General features: G+C 27.7%; 4 protein-coding genes across 13 annotated transcripts in view; 2 read left to right on the top strand and 2 right to left on the bottom strand.

Moving 5' to 3' along the window:
* The window catches only part of LOC123263647 (tight junction protein ZO-1), a 31,237-nt gene extending 29,993 nt beyond the window's left edge, over nucleotides 1-1,244 (bottom strand). For both annotated transcript variants that reach the window (XM_044726538.1, XM_044726542.1), the window contains exon 1: nucleotides 724-1,244. In XM_044726538.1, the coding sequence (XP_044582473.1) occupies nucleotides 724-1,018 (295 nt within the window). In that variant the 5' untranslated portion in view covers nucleotides 1,019-1,244. The remainder of the gene's footprint in view (nucleotides 1-723) is intronic.
* Nucleotides 1,237-9,830, top strand: LOC123263652 (another transcription unit protein). 7 transcript variants are annotated; one of them, XM_044726562.1, is made up of 5 exons: nucleotides 1,237-1,375; nucleotides 4,050-4,532; nucleotides 5,256-6,429; nucleotides 8,201-8,682; nucleotides 9,597-9,830. In XM_044726562.1, exons 2-5 carry the CDS (start codon nucleotides 4,055-4,057, stop codon nucleotides 9,773-9,775), a joined length of 2,313 nt encoding a protein of 770 aa, XP_044582497.1. In that variant the 5' UTR covers nucleotides 1,237-1,375; nucleotides 4,050-4,054; the 3' UTR covers nucleotides 9,776-9,830. The 7 variants fall into 7 exon arrangements, with proteins under 7 accessions (XP_044582497.1, XP_044582490.1, XP_044582493.1 ...); XM_044726555.1 differs by lacking the exon at nucleotides 1,237-1,375 and adding an exon at nucleotides 2,846-2,895; XM_044726558.1 differs by lacking the exon at nucleotides 1,237-1,375 and having other exon boundaries at nucleotides 5,256-5,693; nucleotides 5,733-6,429.
* Nucleotides 9,831-11,230: 1,400 nt separating this feature from the next.
* Nucleotides 11,231-16,601, top strand: LOC123263667 (sterol carrier protein 2). Of its 2 annotated transcripts, XM_044726583.1 has the most exons (4): nucleotides 11,231-11,532; nucleotides 11,612-11,683; nucleotides 13,873-14,683; nucleotides 15,659-16,601. In XM_044726583.1, the coding sequence occupies exons 3-4, from the start codon at nucleotides 13,878-13,880 to the stop codon at nucleotides 16,470-16,472; spliced, it is 1,620 nt and encodes a 539-aa protein (XP_044582518.1). In that variant the 5' UTR covers nucleotides 11,231-11,532; nucleotides 11,612-11,683; nucleotides 13,873-13,877; the 3' UTR covers nucleotides 16,473-16,601. The 2 variants fall into 2 exon arrangements, with proteins under 2 accessions (XP_044582518.1, XP_044582519.1); XM_044726584.1 differs by lacking the exon at nucleotides 11,612-11,683 and having other exon boundaries at nucleotides 13,874-14,683.
* A 948-nt stretch (nucleotides 16,602-17,549) lies between these two features.
* LOC123263670 (CDC42 small effector protein homolog) lies at nucleotides 17,550-20,168 on the bottom strand. Of its 2 annotated transcripts, none has more exons than XM_044726589.1 (3): nucleotides 19,855-20,168; nucleotides 19,464-19,776; nucleotides 17,550-18,175 (listed from the first exon to the last, which is right to left on the bottom strand). In XM_044726589.1, exons 2-3 carry the CDS (start codon nucleotides 19,737-19,739, stop codon nucleotides 18,167-18,169), a joined length of 285 nt encoding a protein of 94 aa, XP_044582524.1. In that variant the 5' UTR covers nucleotides 19,740-19,776; nucleotides 19,855-20,168; the 3' UTR covers nucleotides 17,550-18,166. The 2 variants fall into 2 exon arrangements, with proteins under 2 accessions (XP_044582524.1, XP_044582523.1); XM_044726588.1 differs by having other exon boundaries at nucleotides 19,464-19,784; nucleotides 19,855-20,167.
* Nucleotides 20,169-20,270: the final 102 nt, after the last annotated feature.

A 20,270-nucleotide genomic window follows, 5' to 3' on the forward strand; every position in this document is an offset into this window, starting at 1 on the left:
TTTAGTAAATTAAGTAAAATTCTATATTAAATTAAAAATGAGAAAAAAAAATATTTTAATACAATTTTTAAAAAATTTCAATAAATTAAATAAAATTATGTATTTAAAAATTTAAATAAAATTTTTAAATGCAATTTTTATAAGTAATTTTGTAGAAAAAAATTTTTTTCACAAAAAATATTCTAATAATATTAAAAAAAACTTTTTTTACAAAAAATTGAAAAAAAACTTTTTTTTAAAAAAATTTTTTTTAGTAAATTAAAGAAAATCTGTATTTAAAAATTTAAATAAAATTTTTGATTGCAATTTTTGTAATTAATTTTGTAAAAAAAAAATTTGTTTTACAAAAAATGAGAAAAAAAAATATTTTAATATAATTTTAAAAAAATTTCAATAAATTAAATAAAATTATGTATTTAAAAATTTAAATAAAATTTTTAAATGCAATTTTTATAATTAATTTTGTAGAAAAAAATTTTTTTCACAAAAAATATTCTAATAATATTAAAAAAAAATTTTTTTACAAAAAATTGAAAAAAAACTTTTTTTTAAAAAAATTTTTTTTAGTAAATTAAATAAAATCTGTATTTAAAAATTTAAATAAAATTTTTGATTGCAATTTTTGTAATTAATTTTGTAAAAAAAAAAATTTTTTTTACAAAAAATTAAAAAAAAACATTTTTTACAAAAAACACTTTTTTAGTTGTCAAAATAAAAACTTACCAGTGACGCTGTGCTGATCCACCAGGAGGTCAGTCAAGACATGAGGACACTCGGCCTCAAGAGCGAAGCAAAATTCCCTGAAGGCATCAAAGCCCTTAGCACCGATGATGTCGATAAATAGATCGATGTCCGCGTTGACGGTCTGCTCTGGGTTCCCGGCAACCGCGTCCTTGTCAACGTCAGTAATAACTCCGCGTTTCACTAGCACACTCAGCAGATCTGTCGAATTTAACTCTTGCAGCAGCGAGGACTTGTGCCTCGACAGCAGGATTTTTATCTCCAAGGATCCCGCCATTAATAATTACAATTATTTAATTAATTTTAAATTAATTTGGAGAAGAGCAACAGGTGTCATGCGTGATGAAAATGCATCTACGCTAGTGGCTAGTGTAGCTGTAGTGTTTGCGGTTTTAGTTGGAAGGTTGCTCGTTGCTCGTTGCTAGTTACTGGAATAAATTTCCTGCCGCTCTCCTCTCTAACTGACTGTGGGAATTGTCAATGAATTAACTCACCCCTCCAAGCCCTTTTCCTCAGTCTTTCTCTTTTTTTCTTTTTATTATTAAAATAGTTTGTGCAGTTTGTGTCGACACTTCTGTTTATTACAATTTCAGGGACATTGATGTGTTGCGACGTCTGGTGGAGAAATTTTTAAGTAAGTTCAGATGACAGTTTCATTTATTTATTTTTAATTTTTAATTAATTTTTATTATTTATTATTATTATTATTTTTATTTTTAATATTATTATGATTTTTATTTATATATTTTTATTTTTATTGTTATTATTATTATTTATTTTTTTATTATTATTAATTTATTTTTTTGTTATTATTAATTTTTAATTTTCAATTGTTAATTTTTAATTAATTTTTATTGTTATTTATTTTTAAGCGGGATTTTTTAAAATTATATTTATTTTTAATTAAATTATTTAAAATATTAAATAAAAAAATTTTATTAAAATTATTTTATCAATTTTGATTATTAAAAATTTTATTATTATTATTATTTATTTTTTTATTAATTTTTAATTTTATTTATTTTTGAGCGGGATTTTTTAAAATTTATTTTTTAAAAATTAAATTATTTGAAATAATAAATTTTATTTTTTTATTATAATTAAATTTCAATTTTCAATTGTTAATTTTTAATTAATTTTATTAGTATTAATTTTATTTATTGTTATTATTATTATTTATTTATTTATTTATTATTATTAATTTTTAATTTTCAATTGTTAATTTTTAATTAATTTTTATTGTTATTTATTTTTAAGCGGGATTTTTTAAAATTGTATTTTTTTTAAATTAAATTATTTAAAATATTAAATAAAAAAATTTTATTAAAATTATTTTATCAATTTTGATTATTAAAAATTTTATTATTATTATTATTTATTTTTTTATTAATTTTTAATTTTATTTATTTTTGAGCGGGATTTTTTAAAATTTATTTTTTAAAAATTAAATTATTTGAAATAATAAATTTTATTTTTTTATTATTATTAAATTTCAATTTTCAATTGTTAATTTTTAATTAATTTTATTAGTATTAATTTTATTTATAGTTATTATTATTATTATTTATTTATTTATTATTATTAATTTTTAATTTTCAATTGTTAATTTTTAATTAATTTTTATTATTATTAATTTTTAATTTTATTTATTTATAAGCGGGATTTTTGAAAATTTATTTTTTTTAAATTTAAATTATTTAAAATATTAAGTAAAAAAATTTTATTAAGATTATTTTGTCAATTCTAATAATTAAAAAAATTTTATTATTATCATTTATTTTTTTATTAATTTTTAATTTTATTTATTTTTAAGCGGGATTTTTTAAAATTTATTTATTTTTAATTAAATTACAAATTATTTAAAATATTAAATAAAAAATTTTTATCAAAAATTATTTTATCAATTTTAATTATTTAAAAATTTAATATACAATAATTAAATTTTTCATATTTTTCTAAGAATGCGCAAGGGTCTTAATTCTGCGCATGCGCAGAATAATTTAAAATATTTTTCAACTCCAACCGGAATTTATCAGGATCTTAACCTTAAAAATAAACATAAATAAATATATTTTGATCCATGTGAAAAATTTAACAATTATTATTATTTCAATGATAATAAATAAATAAATAATTAACGTTGTTAATAAAAAAGTGAGTATATTTTTATTATACTAAATAAATATAAAACGCTAGTAAATGTTTTGTTGATTTTTTATATGTAAATAATAAATTAATAATAAAAATTTTACATTTAGAAAATAAAAAAAATTACAAACTAATTTTTGTAAGTAAATTTTTTTTATTATTGACAAAAAAAAATGACAATTAATAAATTATTTTTTAAAAATTGAATTTATATTTTTACAATTTTTGAATGCAGAATTTTTTTTTATTTATCAAAAAAAATTGTCAATTTTAGAGTTGTAAAAGAATTTTTTGAATCAGCTGATTTTAAAAAGCAATTTTTACTAGCAATCTTGGATTATTAAATAATGACTTTCGTTAAATTGCACTGTACTTTTTTAACTATTGACTTTTTTAAAGATATAAGCTCATCCTGATGTTACACTCATCAAGAGCTTTAATTTGAGTACCCACATCAATTTTTGATATATTTTTGATATATAAATATATATATATATATATATATATATATATATATATATATATATATATATATATATATATATATATATAATATATATAAATATATGAAAAATTGATGTAGGTACTCAAATGAAAGGTCTCGATGAGTGTAACATCAGGATGAGCTTATATCTTTAAAAATGTTAATAATTCACAAGATACAAGGTCATTTTTTAATTAATGAAAATTAATTTAGCATAAATTTAATTTTAAAAAATTTACAACAAATAAATGATGGCAAAAAAATTTTTAAAAATGAAAAAATGCAATTTGATAAAAACAATTTTTTTTTTTTTTAATTTAATAACATATTAAATTTTGATATATTTTTCATATATATAATATATATTTTAAAAATATAAGCTCATCCTAATGTTATACTCATCGAAAGCTTTCATTTGAGTACCCACATGCATTTTTGATATATTTTTCATATATACATATATGTACTATATATAAATATATGAAAAATTGATGTGGGTACTCAAATGAAAGGTCTCAATGAGTGTAACATCCGGATGAGCTTATATCATTAAAAATCTCAATATTTCACAAGATACAAGGTAATTTCTTAATTATGTATCTAGAGATAGAGAAATTTCGAGTGCAACCTAATTGAATTAATTATTATAATAAATTAATAAATACATTTACCCCAGGAAAAATGTCGAGCCCAAGATCCCAAGGTTCTCCAGCGCGATCATACTCCAGCAGGTCCAGCGGCTCCAAGTCCAGGAGTCCAAGTCCAAGATCAGCGTCTCCAGCTTCAAACGCCTCGAACGCTTCTGTACGCAGCCACCAGAGCAACCACAGCAATCACAGCAACCACAGCCGCTCCAGCAGAGCAGCTTCTCCAGGAAGCAGACGGTCCTCACCCAAGAGCCGCCACTCAAACTCCAGGTCCAGGTCTAGATCAAGATCCAGGTCTGCTTCTGCAGCGAGTAATAATTCAAACAATCGCAGCTCTCGCAGCAGATCAGCGACTCCCAGGTCCAGGTCAGGAAGTCCCAGGAATGACCAAGGAAGTCCTGGAAGCAAGAAGTCCAGGTCCAGGTCTAGGTCTGGATCTAGGTCCAGGTCTGCTTCTCCAGGGAGTAATAAAGGAGACAGGTCTAGATCTGGGAGTCCTGGAAGTGCGAAAGGTAAATTTATTATTAAAATTATGTCATAAATATATATATTATATATGAAAAATGCATGTAGGTACTCAAATGAAAGCTCTTGATAAGTGTAACATCGGGATGAGCTTATATCTTTAAAAATATCATAATTTGACAAAATACAATATAATTTCTTAATTATTGACATTTTTAAAGATATAAGCGCATCCTGATGTTACACTCATCAAGACCTTTCATTTGAGTACCCACATATATTTTTCTTATATTTAATATATTTATATATATTATATATATAAATATATAAAAAATATCTAAAAAGACATGTGGGTACTCAAATGAAAGCTCTTGATGAATGTAACATCAAGATGAGCTTATATCTTTAACAATGTCAATAATTAAGAAATGACCTTGTATCTTGTAAACTATTGACATTTTTATAGATATAAGCTCATCCTGATGTTACATTCATCAGGACCTGTCATTTGAGTACCCACATCAATTTCATATATTTATATATATTATATATATGTATATATGAAAAATATATCAAAAATGCATGTGGGTACTCAAATGAAAGCTCTTGATGAGTGTAACATCAGGACGAGCTTATATTTTTGATATATATATTATATATATATGTATATTTGAAAAATATATCAAAAATGCATATGGGTACTTATATGTCATATTTTTATTAATTATTATTATTATTATTATTATTATTATTATTATTATTATTATTAGGTGATAGATCACGTTCAGGATCACCAGTAAGTGCCAAAAGTGATAGATCAAGATCCGGATCTCCAGAAAGTCCTAAAAATAGATCCAGATCTGGATCTCCAGGAAGTCCTAAAAATAGATCTAGATCAGGATCTCCAGGAAGTCCTAAAAATAGATCTAGATCAGGATCTCCAGGAAGTCCTAAAAATAGATCTAGATCAGGATCTCCAGGAAGTCCTAAAAACAGATCTAGATCAGGATCTCCAGGAAGTGTTAAAAATCAAAGATCTAGATCAGGATCTCCAGAAAGTGTCAAAAATAGATCTAGATCAGGATCTCCAGGAAGTGTTAAAAATAGATCTAGATCAGGATCTCCAGAAAGTCCTAAAAATAGATCAAGATCTAGATCAGGATCTCCTGGAAGTCCAAAAGATCAAAGATCAAGATCAGGATCTCCAAGAAGTCCAAAAGATCAAAGATCAAGATCAGGATCTCCAGTGAGCAAGCCGAGAGGCTCAAAATCTCCAGAAGGAGAAGCAAAATCCGGATATGACAGCGATGAAGAAGTCGCTAAGCGAAAACTCGCCGACCTGGAAGCGACTGAGTCGGACGTGGAGGCAAAGAAAGCAAAGCGCCACCGAGCGTTGATCGACAGCGACTCCGAAGAAGAGACACCAGCGAAGACTGTCAAGCCAACAGCAGATGCGCTCTTCGGAGACGCTTCGGACATCAGCTCTGATGAGGAGAAAAAGTCTCCCAAGTCGAGGTCCAGGTCGAGGTCCAAGTCTAGGTCCAAGTCTAGATCCAGGTCCAAGTCTAGGTCAAGATCTAGGTCCAGGTCCAGGTCCAGGAGTCTCAGCCGTGGGCGCAGCGAGGAGCGCCAGGAAGACCCGGAGGACAAGGAGAAGGAAGACGAGCCTGAACCTCCGCCTGAGACCAGGATTGATGTCCTCATTCCGAAGATTACCACCGACCTTGGCAAGGAAATTCACTTTGTCAAGCTTCCTAATTTCTTGTCTGTTGAGACCAGGCCCTTTGACCATGAGACCTATGAGGATGAGATTGATGAAGAGGAGACCCTCGATGAGGAGGGTAGGGCCAGGTTGAAGCTCAAGGTCGAGAATACTATCAGGTGGAGGGAAGAGTTTGGGGAGGATGGCAAACCTGTCAAGGAAAGCAACGCTAGGTTTGTTAGGTGAGTTTAATTTTGATATATCCTGTAATATTGATTTAGAAAAAAATTTTATAAGATATTTTAATAATATATTATTATATTATTTATATATTCATTTATTTTGTTTGTTTATATTTTAATAAGAGTCAAAAATTGTAGCTTAGGAAATTTCCTATTAAAAACCTTTTTATACTATGGGTCTATCTTTAATATTTTAGGAGATATAATCACTAAAGTAAAAAAAAATAAAATAAATTACTGCGCATGCGCGACTGCCATTTTGAATCCCTACGCCATTTTGTCGTCAAAGTTTCTACCTCAGAATTTTCTCAATTTTTACTTATGTAAACGAAAATTCATCAAATAAATTTTATTAAAACCTGAGATAAGATAAAAGCCCCAATTATTGACACTATAAAAGACAAAGTTATGATTCAATTTTTTTTAAGCAATCAAATAATATCGTTGAATTTTGTTTGTGGCTCAAGTAATGTTTTGACTAATTAATTTCTTTTTTTAAAATGATAGTGATATTTACTAATTAATTTTAAATAATTAAATAGAGTATTCTTACACCAATTATTGACAGGTTAAAAAACTGATTGATCTAATTATTGACATACCTTAGCCCCAATTATTGACACCTATACTAATGCCTAGAATTATCTGCTTATTCTTATTTATCGAAACTAATTAAGTAATCAATATTATTAAAGTTTATTAATAATAATTTTCATAAATGATTAATTACTATTAAAAATATAAAAATTAATTTATTGAATCAACAGAGTTCAAACTCTTACAGTTAATTTTTTAGGTAAAAGTAAAAAAAAGGCGTGGAAGCGCTGTCGACTGTCATTATGAGATTCAACTTAAAAATTATCAACTAGTTATTGACACCCATTATTTAAATATTATAAAGGAAACAATTAATTTCGATTATTCAATTTTATAAATTTTTCATATATTGTTAATTAAAAAAAAAAAAAGATGATATAATTAGATGAAGAAATTAATTTAAACTCGGCATTTAAAAAAATTGCGATTTTTGGTAGGAACAAAAAATCATTAATAAGGGTTGTAGGTACTTGTTTTAATCAGGATTTAAAGATCTAGGTCGCAGTATGAATAATTTTTCAAAATACGAAACTATTTTTTTCATTAATGATTAATGAGGCAATTAATGGGCCTAGGAAATTTTTTTGAAATAAACTAATTTAAAATTATTAATCTTTGATAACTCCCGAGTAAAATGAGCCGTCTTACGACTCATTTGGCCGCAGGTCAATTTTGATCAATGATCTATAGATCATTTGATAAATTATTAATGCGATTTTTGGTAGGAAAAAAAATTAATAAATAAGGAATGTAGGTACTTTTTTAATCAGGATTTAAAGATCTAGGTCGCAGTATTAAAAACTTTTAATAATTTCGATAATTCTATTTTATAAATTTTTCATGTATGGTTAATAAAAAAAAAAAATCATATAATTAGATGAAGAAATTAATTTAAACAGCATTTACAAAAATAGCTTTTCTAACGAAAGTTGTTAAGAAAGACGCTCGTAAGCTGGTTTGATGGTGCTAACTTTATTTTTTAATAATTAATATTGAATATTAACGGACAGTAATTTTTTTTAATTTTTTAATTAATTAGAATTTAATAAAAATTTATATAGTTATTCTTATTACAGATAAATATATTTAAAAATAATTTAGTGTCAATATTTATACCCCTGTCAATAATTGGGGCTTTTACCTTACTTTTTTCAACTATTTTCTCAATTTCCAGATGGTCAGATGGCAGCATGAGTCTCCACTTAGGTTCAGAAATCTTCGACGTGTACAAACAGCCGCTGCAGGGCGACCACAACCACCTGTACATCCGTCAAGGAACCGGTTTGCAAGGTCAAGCGGTCTTTAGGACAAAGTTGACCTTCAGACCGCACTCTACAGATTCCTTCACCCACAAGAAGATGACCATGTCTTTGGCCGACAGGTCCCAGAAGCTTCAGGGAATAAAAGTGCTCAGCACAGTGGGCCACAACCCGGACCAAAACAGGTACGAGCTCATTAAAAAGGAAGAGGAAAAGCTCAGGATGGCGCTGAAGAACCAGGGGAAGACCAAGAAGACTGGCAGTGGCCGAGGTGCTGGCAGGAGTGCCAGCTATGCTGCTGATGCCTATAATGATGATGGTTCTGATGATGAAGGCGCTATTTCGCTGGCTGCTATTAAGAGCAAACATAAAAAAGGCGGTGCAGTTGCTACTAAAGGTAATTATTGGCTTATTAATATGTTAATTAACGCAAAATATGATAAAAGCTTGAAAAAACAAGAATTTAAAAATTTTAGTTCGGAAAAAATCTGTAAGATGGCGTTGCGCGCCGGATAAGGAACTACGTCACAGCCCCGCGGAAATTCAAATCCAAAAAAAATTTTTTTTAATAAATAGCATTAATTTTTTATCGCGAAAGATTTTTATTAGATTCTTATTAACTAATCCTCGTATTACATAGAAATTAAGAAATTTTAATATTTATTAATTAAATCCACTTTATTTTCAATACTATTAATTAAAATCACTCTTATTTTCACATTATAATATAATTATTCGTTATTTTATGACATTGTAAGAAACATTCTTACTGGTCGGCTAGTTTTTTTCTAACCACAGATTCTTTTATAAAATTAATAATATTAGTTTGATTTAATTAATGCAAAATAATCTCGAATAAATAAAAAGTATGCTCGATTAAGGCTTGAAACAAACAACATGTCCGGGTTCGGTAAACAATTGTTAAATATCTTTAGAAGGCTTATATCTGTCCGCGCTTTTAAATAATTATTATTTTTCCTAAATAATTATTAATTACTGTCGAAAAAAATTGTTTTGTTTCTATTAACTTATTTACCAGACAAATATAACCTAAATAAAGCCGTTTATTTATTTAAAACACCTTAAACATGGATATACTTCCTCGAGTCTCTGTAAGATGGCGTTGCGTGCCGGATTAGGAACTACGTCACAGCCCCGCGAAAATTCAAATTTAAAAAATTATTTTGTATTTAAAAAGTCGCCTAGGGGTATTTAAATGATTTTTCTTTATTTTTTTACTAACTTTTAGTCAATTTTAAAGAAACAAAATATTTAATTTCTTTTTTAACAATTATATTTTCTTATTTTTAGTGTCTGCATCAAATATTTACTCGTCGGACGAAGAAGGATCTGACTTTGAAACAACCAGACCTCGGAAGAGTGTCAAAGGCAAGGTGTTGAAGGAATCTGATGAAGAATCTAATGCTAGTTCTAATAGTGGCTCTGAAAGCGGTGGAGATAATGAAAAGGCTGATGCTGATAGTGATTAGATGAACTTATTTTGTATCTTACTTATTAACATTAACAATAAAGTTTTTTTTTTTTAATAATGTATAATTAAAAAAAAATGAATCTTTTTGCAATTTAATACCTAATTATTTTTTAGTTACTTTTAAAGTGGCGATTAATTCTAAAATATTTTTAATAGGAGCTAGAAAAATAAAAATAAAAAAAAAATTATCTAATACCAAAATTTCTTATAAAATCTAGAATTTTTATCAAATACTTATTCTTCTTATTAAATTAATGATTATAAAAAATTCAATATTACAACTATAAATAAGATAAATAATAGTTCTTTAACTCATTTTTTTTTATTACAAGAATATAAATATAAAAAGTTCAACCGAAAATTTTTTAATTAACTGAAAAAAAAAACAAATTTTAAATGAATTCTTCACTAAAATTTTTGTTGAAATGTTGGGCTCAAACATTAATATATTGATTTTTTAATAAAATTTTGGGCTCAAACATTAAAAAATTAAACTTTGACATTAATTATGGGGTCAAACATTAAACATTAATTACAACTATACATTTAGACTCAAAAATTGAAAAATTCATTTTTTAATAAGTTTTTTGGGCTCAAACATTGAAAAATGAATTTTTCCATACATTTGTGGGTTCAAAAATTAAAATGTTAATTTTTTGCTGAAATTTGGGCTTAAAAATTGAATTGTTACTCAAAATTTGGACTCAAACATTAAAAAATTGATTCTTTATTGAAATTTTGGATTCAAAAACTGAAAAATTAATTTTTTCTTATAATTTTGGGCTGAATAATTGCAAAATTAATAATTTGTTGAAATTTTGGGCTCAAAACATTAGGAAATTAATTTTTGACAATAAGTTTGGGCTCAAAAGTTAAAACATTAATTTTTTACGAGATTTTTGAGCTCAAACATTAATATATTGATTCATTTTACTAAAATTGTGGGATCAAAATGAAAAATTCATTTTCAATATCAATTTTTCACTAAAATTTTGGGCTCCAACATTAAGAAATTAAATTTTGACATTAATTATGGGCTCAAACATTAAATAATTAATTTTTTACTATAATTTTTGGCTCAAACATTGAAAAATTAATTTTTAACATTAATTGTGGGCTCGAAAATTAATCCTTACGATAAATTTTGGGCTCAGAAATTAAAAAATTAATTTTTTGTTAAAATTTTAAGTTCAATCCTTTAAATATTAATTTTATACTAAAATTTTGGGCTCAAAAATTAAAAAATTCATTTTTTAAATCATCAGACCAATATTACTAAAGTTAGCAGACATTTAACAATTTTTGATTAATTGAATCATTAAAAATGATTATTATTATGCAAAAAAATTCCCTCTTAAAAAAATCTCTCAAATTTAAATTCCCCGCCAAAAGATCTGTCAATTTTTTAAAAGAGCGCTGCTAGTAATTTCCCGCACAAACTGTATTCAATAACATCACCTTGTCATTATTTATCAATCACAATTACAAGTGCCAGCAAAAAATAAATAATTACGCCATTTAAATATTGGTAAAGCATCTAAAACTCCAAACAAGTCTAATATATTTTTTGCCAACTTGTTAGACCGGTCAAAGGTCGCTGATACTTCGATAAAATAAATAATTATAAAAATTAAATCGATCTGCAAATCAGAAATAAAAGTGTCTACAAGTATCCAAAGTCCAATCAAGGCGTTTGCTTATTTATCGTTAATTTATCACTTATTTCTATTCCGAAAATTAGGAAAAATATTCCAGGTAATTATCGAGTGAAAGTTTTTACTTATTTTAATTATTTAAGTTTTTAATAGTTGAAATTTTTGAATTTTTATTTCAGAGGTATCGTGTTTAATTTGCCACGGCTTTTGATTATTCAGTGGATAATTGTGTAATTAATATTTACATTCCGGTGAGTTGGAAATTTTTATTAAATTATTTAAAAAAAAAAAATTTTTTTTTTTTAGTATGTTAAATTTACTTGTTTGTATATAAGGCAAAAGACCCAATTATTAACAGGGGTCTAATTATTGACTCCATAAATTATTTTTAAATATACTTATCTGTAATAAGAATAACTATAGTTATTATATTTATATAAAATATTATTACCGTAACTCCTATTCTTTCCCGCTTCACAGCATTATTTATATTTGTAAAAATGCTTGCCGTAAGATGGACGGTGTGGCTTAATGTATATAGAATAAGCGAATGGAAATTTAGTATAGAGCGGATAGCTCAAATGGTAGAGTAGCCGACATGTCTTCGGAAGGTTCTGGGTTCGAATCCCAGTCCGAGCTATCTAATAATTTTTCTCGCATATTCTATACACTCACATTAAGATTATCTTCTCCAAATCCTGTTCCAATCCCTTCCCTCCCATTATCCTGTTACGTGAATGTGGAACGCTTCACGTAATAATTACCGTAACTCCTATTCTTTCCCGCTTCACAGCATTATTTATATTTATATAGATATAAATTTTTATTAAATTGTAATTAATTAAAAAATTGAAAAAATTACTGTCCGTTAATATTAAATATTAATTATTTAAAAATAAAATTAGCACTATCAAACCTTACGAGTGTCTTTCTTAACAACTTTCATTAGAAGCTATTTTTTTAAAAGCTGTTTAAATTAATTTCTTCATCTAATTATATCATCTTTTTTTTTTTTTAATTAACAATATATGAAAAATTAATAAAATTGAATAATCGAAATTAATTGTTTCCTTTATAATATTTAAATAATGGGTGTCAATAACTAGCTGATAATTTTTAAGTTGAATCTCATATTGACAGTTGACAGCGCTATCACGCCTTTTTTTGACTTTAACCTAAAAAATTAACTGTAAGAGTTTGAACTCTTGATTCAATAAATTATTTTTAAATTAATTTTTATATTTTTAATAGTAATTAATCATTTATGGAAATTATTATTAATAAACTTTAATAATATTGATTACTTAATTAGTTTCGATAAATGAGAATAAGCAGATAATTCTAGGCATTAGTATAGGTGTCAATAATTGGGGCTTAAGTATGTCAATAATTAGATCAATCAGTTTTTTAACCTGTCAATAATTGGTGTAAGAATACTCTATTTAATTATTTAAAATTAATTAGTAAATATCACTGATTATCATTTTAAAAAAAGAAATTTATTAGTAAAAACATTACTTGAGCTACAAACAAAATTCAACGATATTGATATTTGATTGCTAAAAAAAAAAACAAATCATAACTTTGTCTCTTATAGCGTCAATATTTAGGGCTTTTACCTTTAGTGGTTATAACTCCTAAAATATTAATTTTAGAAAAAATTCATAAAAATTCTCAATCCGGCCAATATTTGACCATTAATTAATATTTAATTGACTTTTAAATAGAGAATTATTTCTTTTAATTTGAATTTTCGCGGGGCTGTGACGTAGTTCCCTATCCGGCGCGCAACGCCATCTTACAGAGACTCGAGGAAATACATCCATGTTTAAGGTGTTTTAAATAAATAAACGGCTTTATTTGGGTTAGATTTATCGGGTAAATAAGTTAATAGAAACAAAACAATTTTGTTCGAAAGTAATTAATAATAATTTGGGAAAAATAATAATTATTTAAAAGCGCGGACAGATGTAAGGCTACTAAAGATATTTAACAATAGTTTACCGAACCCGGACATGTTGTTTGTTTCAAGCCTTAATCGAGCATACTTTTTATTTATTCGAGATTATTTTGCATTAATTAAAACAAACTAATATTATTAATTTTATAAAAGAATCTGTGATTAGAAAAAAACTAGCCGACCAATAAGAATGTTTCTTACAGTGTCATAAAATAACGAATAATTATATTATAATGTGAAAATAAGAATGATATTAATTGTATTGAAAATAAAATGGCATAAATGAATAAATATTCAAATTTCTTAATTTCTATGTAATACGAGGATTAATTAATAATAATCTAATAAAAATCTTTGCGATAAAAAATTAGTGCTATTTATTTAAAAAAATCTTTTTAAATTTGAATTTCAATACAATTCTCTATTAAATAATAAAAATTCTTAATCCGGCCAATCTTTGACCATTAATTAATATTGCAGAAAAAATGATTCGAAGAGACCCAGTGTACGTCGTGGGAGTAGGGATGACAAAGTTTGAAAAGCCTGGAACCCGTGATGACTTCGACTATCCGGAAATGGTGAAAGAGTCGGTAACAAAAGCGCTGCAAGACGCTAGAGTGCCGTACGACTCAATAAAAGGGGCAGCGGTTGGCTACGTGTATGGCGACTCAACCTGTGGGCAGCGCGCCCTCTACGAAGTGGGCCTGACGGGATGCCCGATCTTCAACGTGAACAACAATTGCTCGACTGGCGCCTCGGCACTGATGGTTGCCAAACAGATGATAGAGTCTGGGCGCGCTGACTGCGCCCTCGCAGTTGGCTTCGAAAAAATGGAACGTGGCTCGCTGACCTCCAAGTTCCTCGACCGGACCAACCCCATGGACAAGCACGTGGGACTCATGTCCGAGCTGGCCGGAATCTCCGACGGACCAATCACTGCCCAGTTGTTCGGCAACGCCGCCATTGAACACATGGAAAAATTCGGAACTAAGCCCGAGCATTTTGCCAAGATTGCTTATAAAAATCATCTTCATTCCGTCAATAATCCCTATTCACAATTTAGGGATAAATACAGCCTCCAGGAAATTCTCAAGGCCCCGAAAGTCTTTGGCCCTTTGACCAAGCTTCAGTGCTGCCCAACTTCAGATGGCAGCGCCGCCGTTGTCCTGGCCAATGAGCAGTTTGTCAGGAAACACAATTTGCAAAAACAGGCTGTGGAAATTTTGGCTATGGAGATGACTACTGACACGCCATCTACTTTTGCGGAAAAAAGCAGTATTAAGCTTGTTGGGTAAGAATTAATTTATAATTTTTTATTAAAATTAAAATACTCTACTCAGAATTTGAACTTAGTTCCTGTGGATTAATTTAAATTTTTATTAAAAAAGTGTCATAAACAAGAATTTTTATTAATTTTGTGATTAAAATTTGATAAATAAATGAATTATTTAATAAAAAGTCATTAAAAAGGCTTAAAAAACAAGAGTTTAAAAATTTAGTTCGGAAAAAATCTGTAAGATGGCGTTGCGCGCCGGATCAGGAACTACGTCACTCTCCCGCTAAAATTCAAATTCAAAAAGATTTTTTTTATTAAATAGCATCAACTTTCTATCGCGAAAAATTTTGATTAGATTCTTATTAACTAATCCTCGTATTACATAGTAATTAAGAAATTTGAATATTTAGTAATTTAAGCCATTTTATTTTCAATACTATTAATTAAAATCATTCTTATTTTTACATTATAATATAATAATTCGTTAATTTATGACATTGTAAGAATCATTCTTATTGGCTGGCTAGTTTGTTTCTAATCACTGATTCTTTTATAAAATTAATAATATTAGTTTGTTTTAATTAATGCAAAATAATCTCGAATAAATAAAAAGTATGCTCGATTAAGGCTTGAAACAAACAACATGTCCGGGTTCGGTAAACTATTGTTAAATATCTTTAGTAGCCTTATATCTGTCCACGCTTTTAAATAATTATTATTTTTCCCAAATAATTATTAATTACTTTCGAACAAAATTGTTTTTTTATTAATTTATTTACCCGACAAATCTAACCTAAATAAAGCCTATTTATTTAAAACACCTTAAGCATGGATATAATTTCGCGAGTCTCTGTAAGATGGCGTTGCGCGCCGGATTAGGAACTACGTCACTCTTCCGCGAAAATTCAAATTTAAAAAATAATTTTCTATTCAAAAAGATCACCTTGATGTATTTAAACAATTTTTTTTTTATTTTTTAAATACTTCTAGGTACGATATGACAAAAAACGCCGCGGAGAAAGTCTTTAGCTCGGTTTGCTACAAACCTTCCGACGTAGATGTTATCGAGTTGCACGACTGCTTCTCAGCAAACGAGCTGATAACTTACGAAGCCCTTGGACTTTGCGCTCCAGGTCAAGCAGCCCAGCTGATCGACTCCGGGAACACCACCTACGGCGGGAAGTACGTGATCAACCCCAGCGGGGGCCTGATCTCCAAGGGTCACCCTCTAGGAGCAACCGGGCTGGCCCAGTGCGCTGAACTCTGCTGGCAATTGCGTGGCGAAGCTGGAAAGCGCCAAGTTCCTGGAGCTAAGCTCGCTTTGCAGCACAACATCGGCCTAGGAGGCGCTGTGGTCGTCGCGTTGTACAAACTAGGCTTCGTTGGCGGTCCCCAGATGAATTTCATCAGCGGAAAAGTTTCTCCAGAGAAGTTCCAGGCGAACAAAGTCTTCAAAGTGTTTGAAGTCGCGATGCAGGATGACGAAGACGGGCTCATTGAAAAGTTCCGCGGAGTTTATGGATTCAAGATCATCAACGGACCTGGGGGTGCTGAGGGCTACTGGATCATCAATGCTAAGGCTGGCAAGGGCAAGGTCGAATTCGAGGGCAAGGAAAAACCCGATGTTGTCTTTACTATTAGCGACACTGATATTGTTGACTTCATTTCTGGAAAGTTGAACCCCCAGCAGGCTTTCTTCCAGGGGAAGATCAAGATCAAGGGCAACATGGGCCTCGCTATGAAGCTTCCGGACCTTCAGAAGCGCGCTGCTAAAAAAATTGAACTGCTCAAGGCTAAATTGTAGGCACCTAGGGATTTCTGGTTAAGGTTCAGCGGGAGTTTTAGAGTTTTATTTCTACTGTTCTAGGAAATTTTTCAGGTTTTATACAATTGTTATGTAATTTTTTTATAAATAAAGAGGGCTAGGATTTTATAAAGAGGGTTTTTATTTTTTGGTGTAAAAATATTGATTAATTTTTTTCAAGGTCAATTTTCAGCTCGATCATTACAAAATTAATTTTTAGCATTAATTTTGGGCTCTAATACGTGAATAATTAATTTTGGACTCAAACAAAAATAATCGATTTTTTGTTGACATTTTGGGCTTAAACATTAAAAACTTAATTTTCAACATTCATTTTGGGCTAAAAAATTGAGCAATTAATTTTTTAATAAATTTTTGGGCTCAAAAATTAAAATATTAATTTTTTGTTGAAATTTTGGGACCAAACATTAAGAATAGAATTTTTAACATTAATTTTGGGCTCAAAAATTGAACAATTAATTTTTTGGGCTCAAAAATTAAAATCTTGATTTTTTGTTGAAATTTTGGGCTCAAACACTAAAAAATTAATATTTGACATTAATCTTGGGCTCAAAAATTGAAAAAGTAATTTTTTTACTAAATTTTTAGGCTCAAAAATTTAAATATTGGTTTTTTGATGGAATTTTGAGCTCAATCATTGAAAAATTGATTTTTAAGAATAATTTTGGGCTCAAAAATTGAATAATTAATTTTCGACACTAATTATAGGATCAAAAACTAAAAAATTAATCCTTACTATAAATTTTGTGCTCAAACCTTTAAATATTAATTTTATAATAAAATTGTGGGCTCAAAAATTGAAAAATTAATTTTTTACTAATTTTTTCGACTTAAACTTTAAAAAATTAATTTATTATTATAACTTTGGGCTCGAAAAAAACAATTTTTACATTAATTTAGGGCTACAAAACTAAAAAATTAATTTTGGGCTCAAACCTTTATATAAAAATTTTTGACTAAAATACTGAGCTTAAACATTAAAAAATTAATTATTACCATAAATATTGGGCTCAAAAATATAAAAAATTTATTTTGGGCTCAAAAATTTGACAATAATTATTGCTTAATTTAATTTATTCCTCGTACATAAAAAAGTTACAATAGACAGTAAATTACTTTAAAGAAAAAAAACATTAAAAATAGGAAAAAATGTATAAATTAATTTGATCGCCTATTGCACTATCTTTAATGCTCAATTAATAATAATAATAATCATAATTTCTACTCTATAATAATTAATATAAATTAAATTCTATACAATAAATAATAACGCATTTTAAAAAACCGAGACTTGAATTTGTAAAGTCGATAAAAAAGCTTGCGCACGGCAGTTAATTAAATGTTTTATCAAATCACTCATTATTTTGAATGTAATGAGCAATCTTCTGGAAGAATTAGTATAAATTTGTATAATTAATGCGTCTATGGCAAAAATAGTTTTCTTAGTGAGCAAGTATTTCCAATTCCTTATGGAAGGCACAAGCGTCAATTGTAACGTTAATTTTGAGCATAATTTGGACGTTTCAGGGTGAAGATGCGGCTATTAATTTTACGGGGTGAACATTTATGGAGAAACAGTCTCAAGTATGGGGTAAGTAGTCCAACGGATTAAGATTCATTTATTCCTTGTATTTACACGAGTGTGTAGACTCTTGTCAATACTAACCAGGTTTTCAGCATGCCTGAAAAAAAATAAATTAAATTTATTATTGAATATAGTAAGTACATATTTTTGAAAAAAAATTAATTTAAATTACATTATTGAGATCCAAGATTTGAAAAATTAATTTTTTGCTCGATTTTGAGGTCAAATAATAAAAATTAATTTTTTATGTTAATGTTGGGCTCAAATGTTGAATAATTAATTTTTTTAAGAAGATTTTATTTTTTTAAGAAGATTAAATGTAGGCTCAATTATTAAAAAATAATTTTTAACATTAATAATGGAGCCGAGAATTAAAATAATTCATTTTTTACTGAATTTTAGAACTTAAAAATTAAAAAAATTAATTTTTAGTTTTAATTTTGGGATCAAACTTTAAAAAATTAATTTTAAACATTGATTTTGGGCTCAAAAATTAAAAAAATTAATTTTCAGTATTAATTTAGGGATCAAACGTAAAAAACTTAATTTTTAACATTAATTTTAGGCTCAAAAATTAAAAAAATTAATTTTTAACATTAAATGTGGGATCAATTATTAAAAAATAATTCTTAACATTAATTATGGAGCCAAGAATTAAAAAAATTAATTTTTGACTGAATTTTAGAGCTTAAAAATTTTAAAAATTAATTTTTAATTTCAATTTTGGGCTCAAACTTTAAAAAATTCATTTGTAACATTAATTTTGGGCTCAAAAATTAAAAAAATTAATTTTTTACTAAATTCTTGGGCTCAAGCATCAAAAAATTAATTTTTTGTTAAAATGTTGGGCTCAAACTTAAAAAAATTAATTTTTTACATTAATCGTGGGCTCAAAAATTAAAAAACTTAATTTTTTACTAAAATCTTGAGCTCAAGTATGAAAAATTGAATTGTTTACTAAATCTTTTGTCTCAAACATTAAAAAAATCAATTTTTAGTCTCAATTTTGGGATCAAACACTAAAAATTAGTTGATTATTAAAATTTTGTGCTCAAAAATTGAGAAAATTAATTTTTAACATTAGTTTTGGGATCGAATATTAAAAAATTAATTTTTAACATCAATTATGGGCTCAAAAAATAAGAAAATTAATTTTTAGTATTATTTTTGAGCTGAAACTTAAAAAAATTAATTTTTTGTTAAAATGTTGGGCTCAAATTTAAATAAATTAACTTTTACCATTAATTTTAGGCTCAAAAATTAAAAAAATTCATTTTTGGTATTAATTTCGGGCTCGGATTAAAAAAAATTAATTTTTTGTTCAAATGTTGGGCTTAAAATTGTAATAAAAAATTTAAACACTCCAAAAACACACATCAAGGTACCTTGACTCCAAAAGAAGCTTCGTAGCCGCCCTTGCCCTGCATCTGGTGCTGAATAACGGACAAATGCGCGCTCTCCATGTCCAAGTCTCCGCTGCCGATGTGCCCGGTGTGCTGAAAGTTCATCGGCGCGCCAATCATGCTCCTGTCGATTCTGAGCCGCTGCCTCTGTCTTCCCTTGGCTTCGTTCTGGCGCTGACTTTGACTCCTGGAGCTGCGCCCTTGGTGCGTCAGGCAGCAGGTGAAACACTGGACCCAGACCTCGCTGTTGTTCGCCATCTTAATTCCTCAAGCTCTCTCCACTCACCAGCAATACCTGCAAAGCTGCAAAGGGATCAATATAACCTCAAATTAAAATTAAATAATTAAATAAATTAATTCAAAAATTAATTACCCAGTCAGCTGATCACAAAATTAATCTTCAGTCATCTTTACACTCAAAATTGTAAAAATTGTCATCACTTTATTTTTGAGGTTAATTATTATTAATTAATTTTTTTTTTTTTTTTAAGGTTAGATAAAAATTCAAGTCTATTTTTCACAATTTAGAAAAACGAAGAAATTATCGAAGAACTAAACTGCCAATTGGGATCAAGTGATACAACCCCAGTTGTGAGGTAAATGTTATATATTTATATATTTATGTATTTATATATTTATGTGTTTTGTGTGTTCAGTTGTTTTCACCTTGGCTTTTAACTTTTGTGATATTGCATGTTATATATTTATATATATTATATATATAGATATTTTTGTGTATTCTTAAGGCCTTCTGACGACTAAAGCGACATCTTTAAAGTTGGCGGGAAA

Source organism: Cotesia glomerata, linkage group LG4 (assembly GCF_020080835.1).
Source record: "Cotesia glomerata isolate CgM1 linkage group LG4, MPM_Cglom_v2.3, whole genome shotgun sequence".
NCBI classification, from domain to species: domain Eukaryota; kingdom Metazoa; phylum Arthropoda; class Insecta; order Hymenoptera; family Braconidae; genus Cotesia; species Cotesia glomerata.

What these genes read in the sequence shown, in the direction of transcription:
- LOC123263652 (XM_044726562.1), top strand. Translation starts at nt 4,055, where the DNA reads ATGTCGAGCCCAAGATCCCAAGGTTCTCCAGCGCGATCATACTCCAGC. An exon ending in AGCAACGCTAGGTTTGTTAG is followed by an intron (nt 6,430 to 8,200) that starts GTGAGTTTAATT and finishes CTCAATTTCCAG; the next exon opens with ATGGTCAGATGGCAGCATGA. An exon ending in CGGTGCAGTTGCTACTAAAG is followed by an intron (nt 8,683 to 9,596) that starts GTAATTATTGGC and finishes TCTTATTTTTAG; the next exon opens with TGTCTGCATCAAATATTTAC.
- LOC123263667 (XM_044726583.1), top strand. Translation starts at nt 13,878, where the DNA reads ATGATTCGAAGAGACCCAGTGTACGTCGTGGGAGTAGGGATGACAAAG. An exon ending in AGCAGTATTAAGCTTGTTGG is followed by an intron (nt 14,684 to 15,658) that starts GTAAGAATTAAT and finishes AAATACTTCTAG; the next exon opens with GTACGATATGACAAAAAACG.
- LOC123263670 (XM_044726589.1), bottom strand. Translation starts at nt 19,739, where the DNA reads ATGGCGAACAACAGCGAGGTCTGGGTCCAGTGTTTCACCTGCTGCCTG.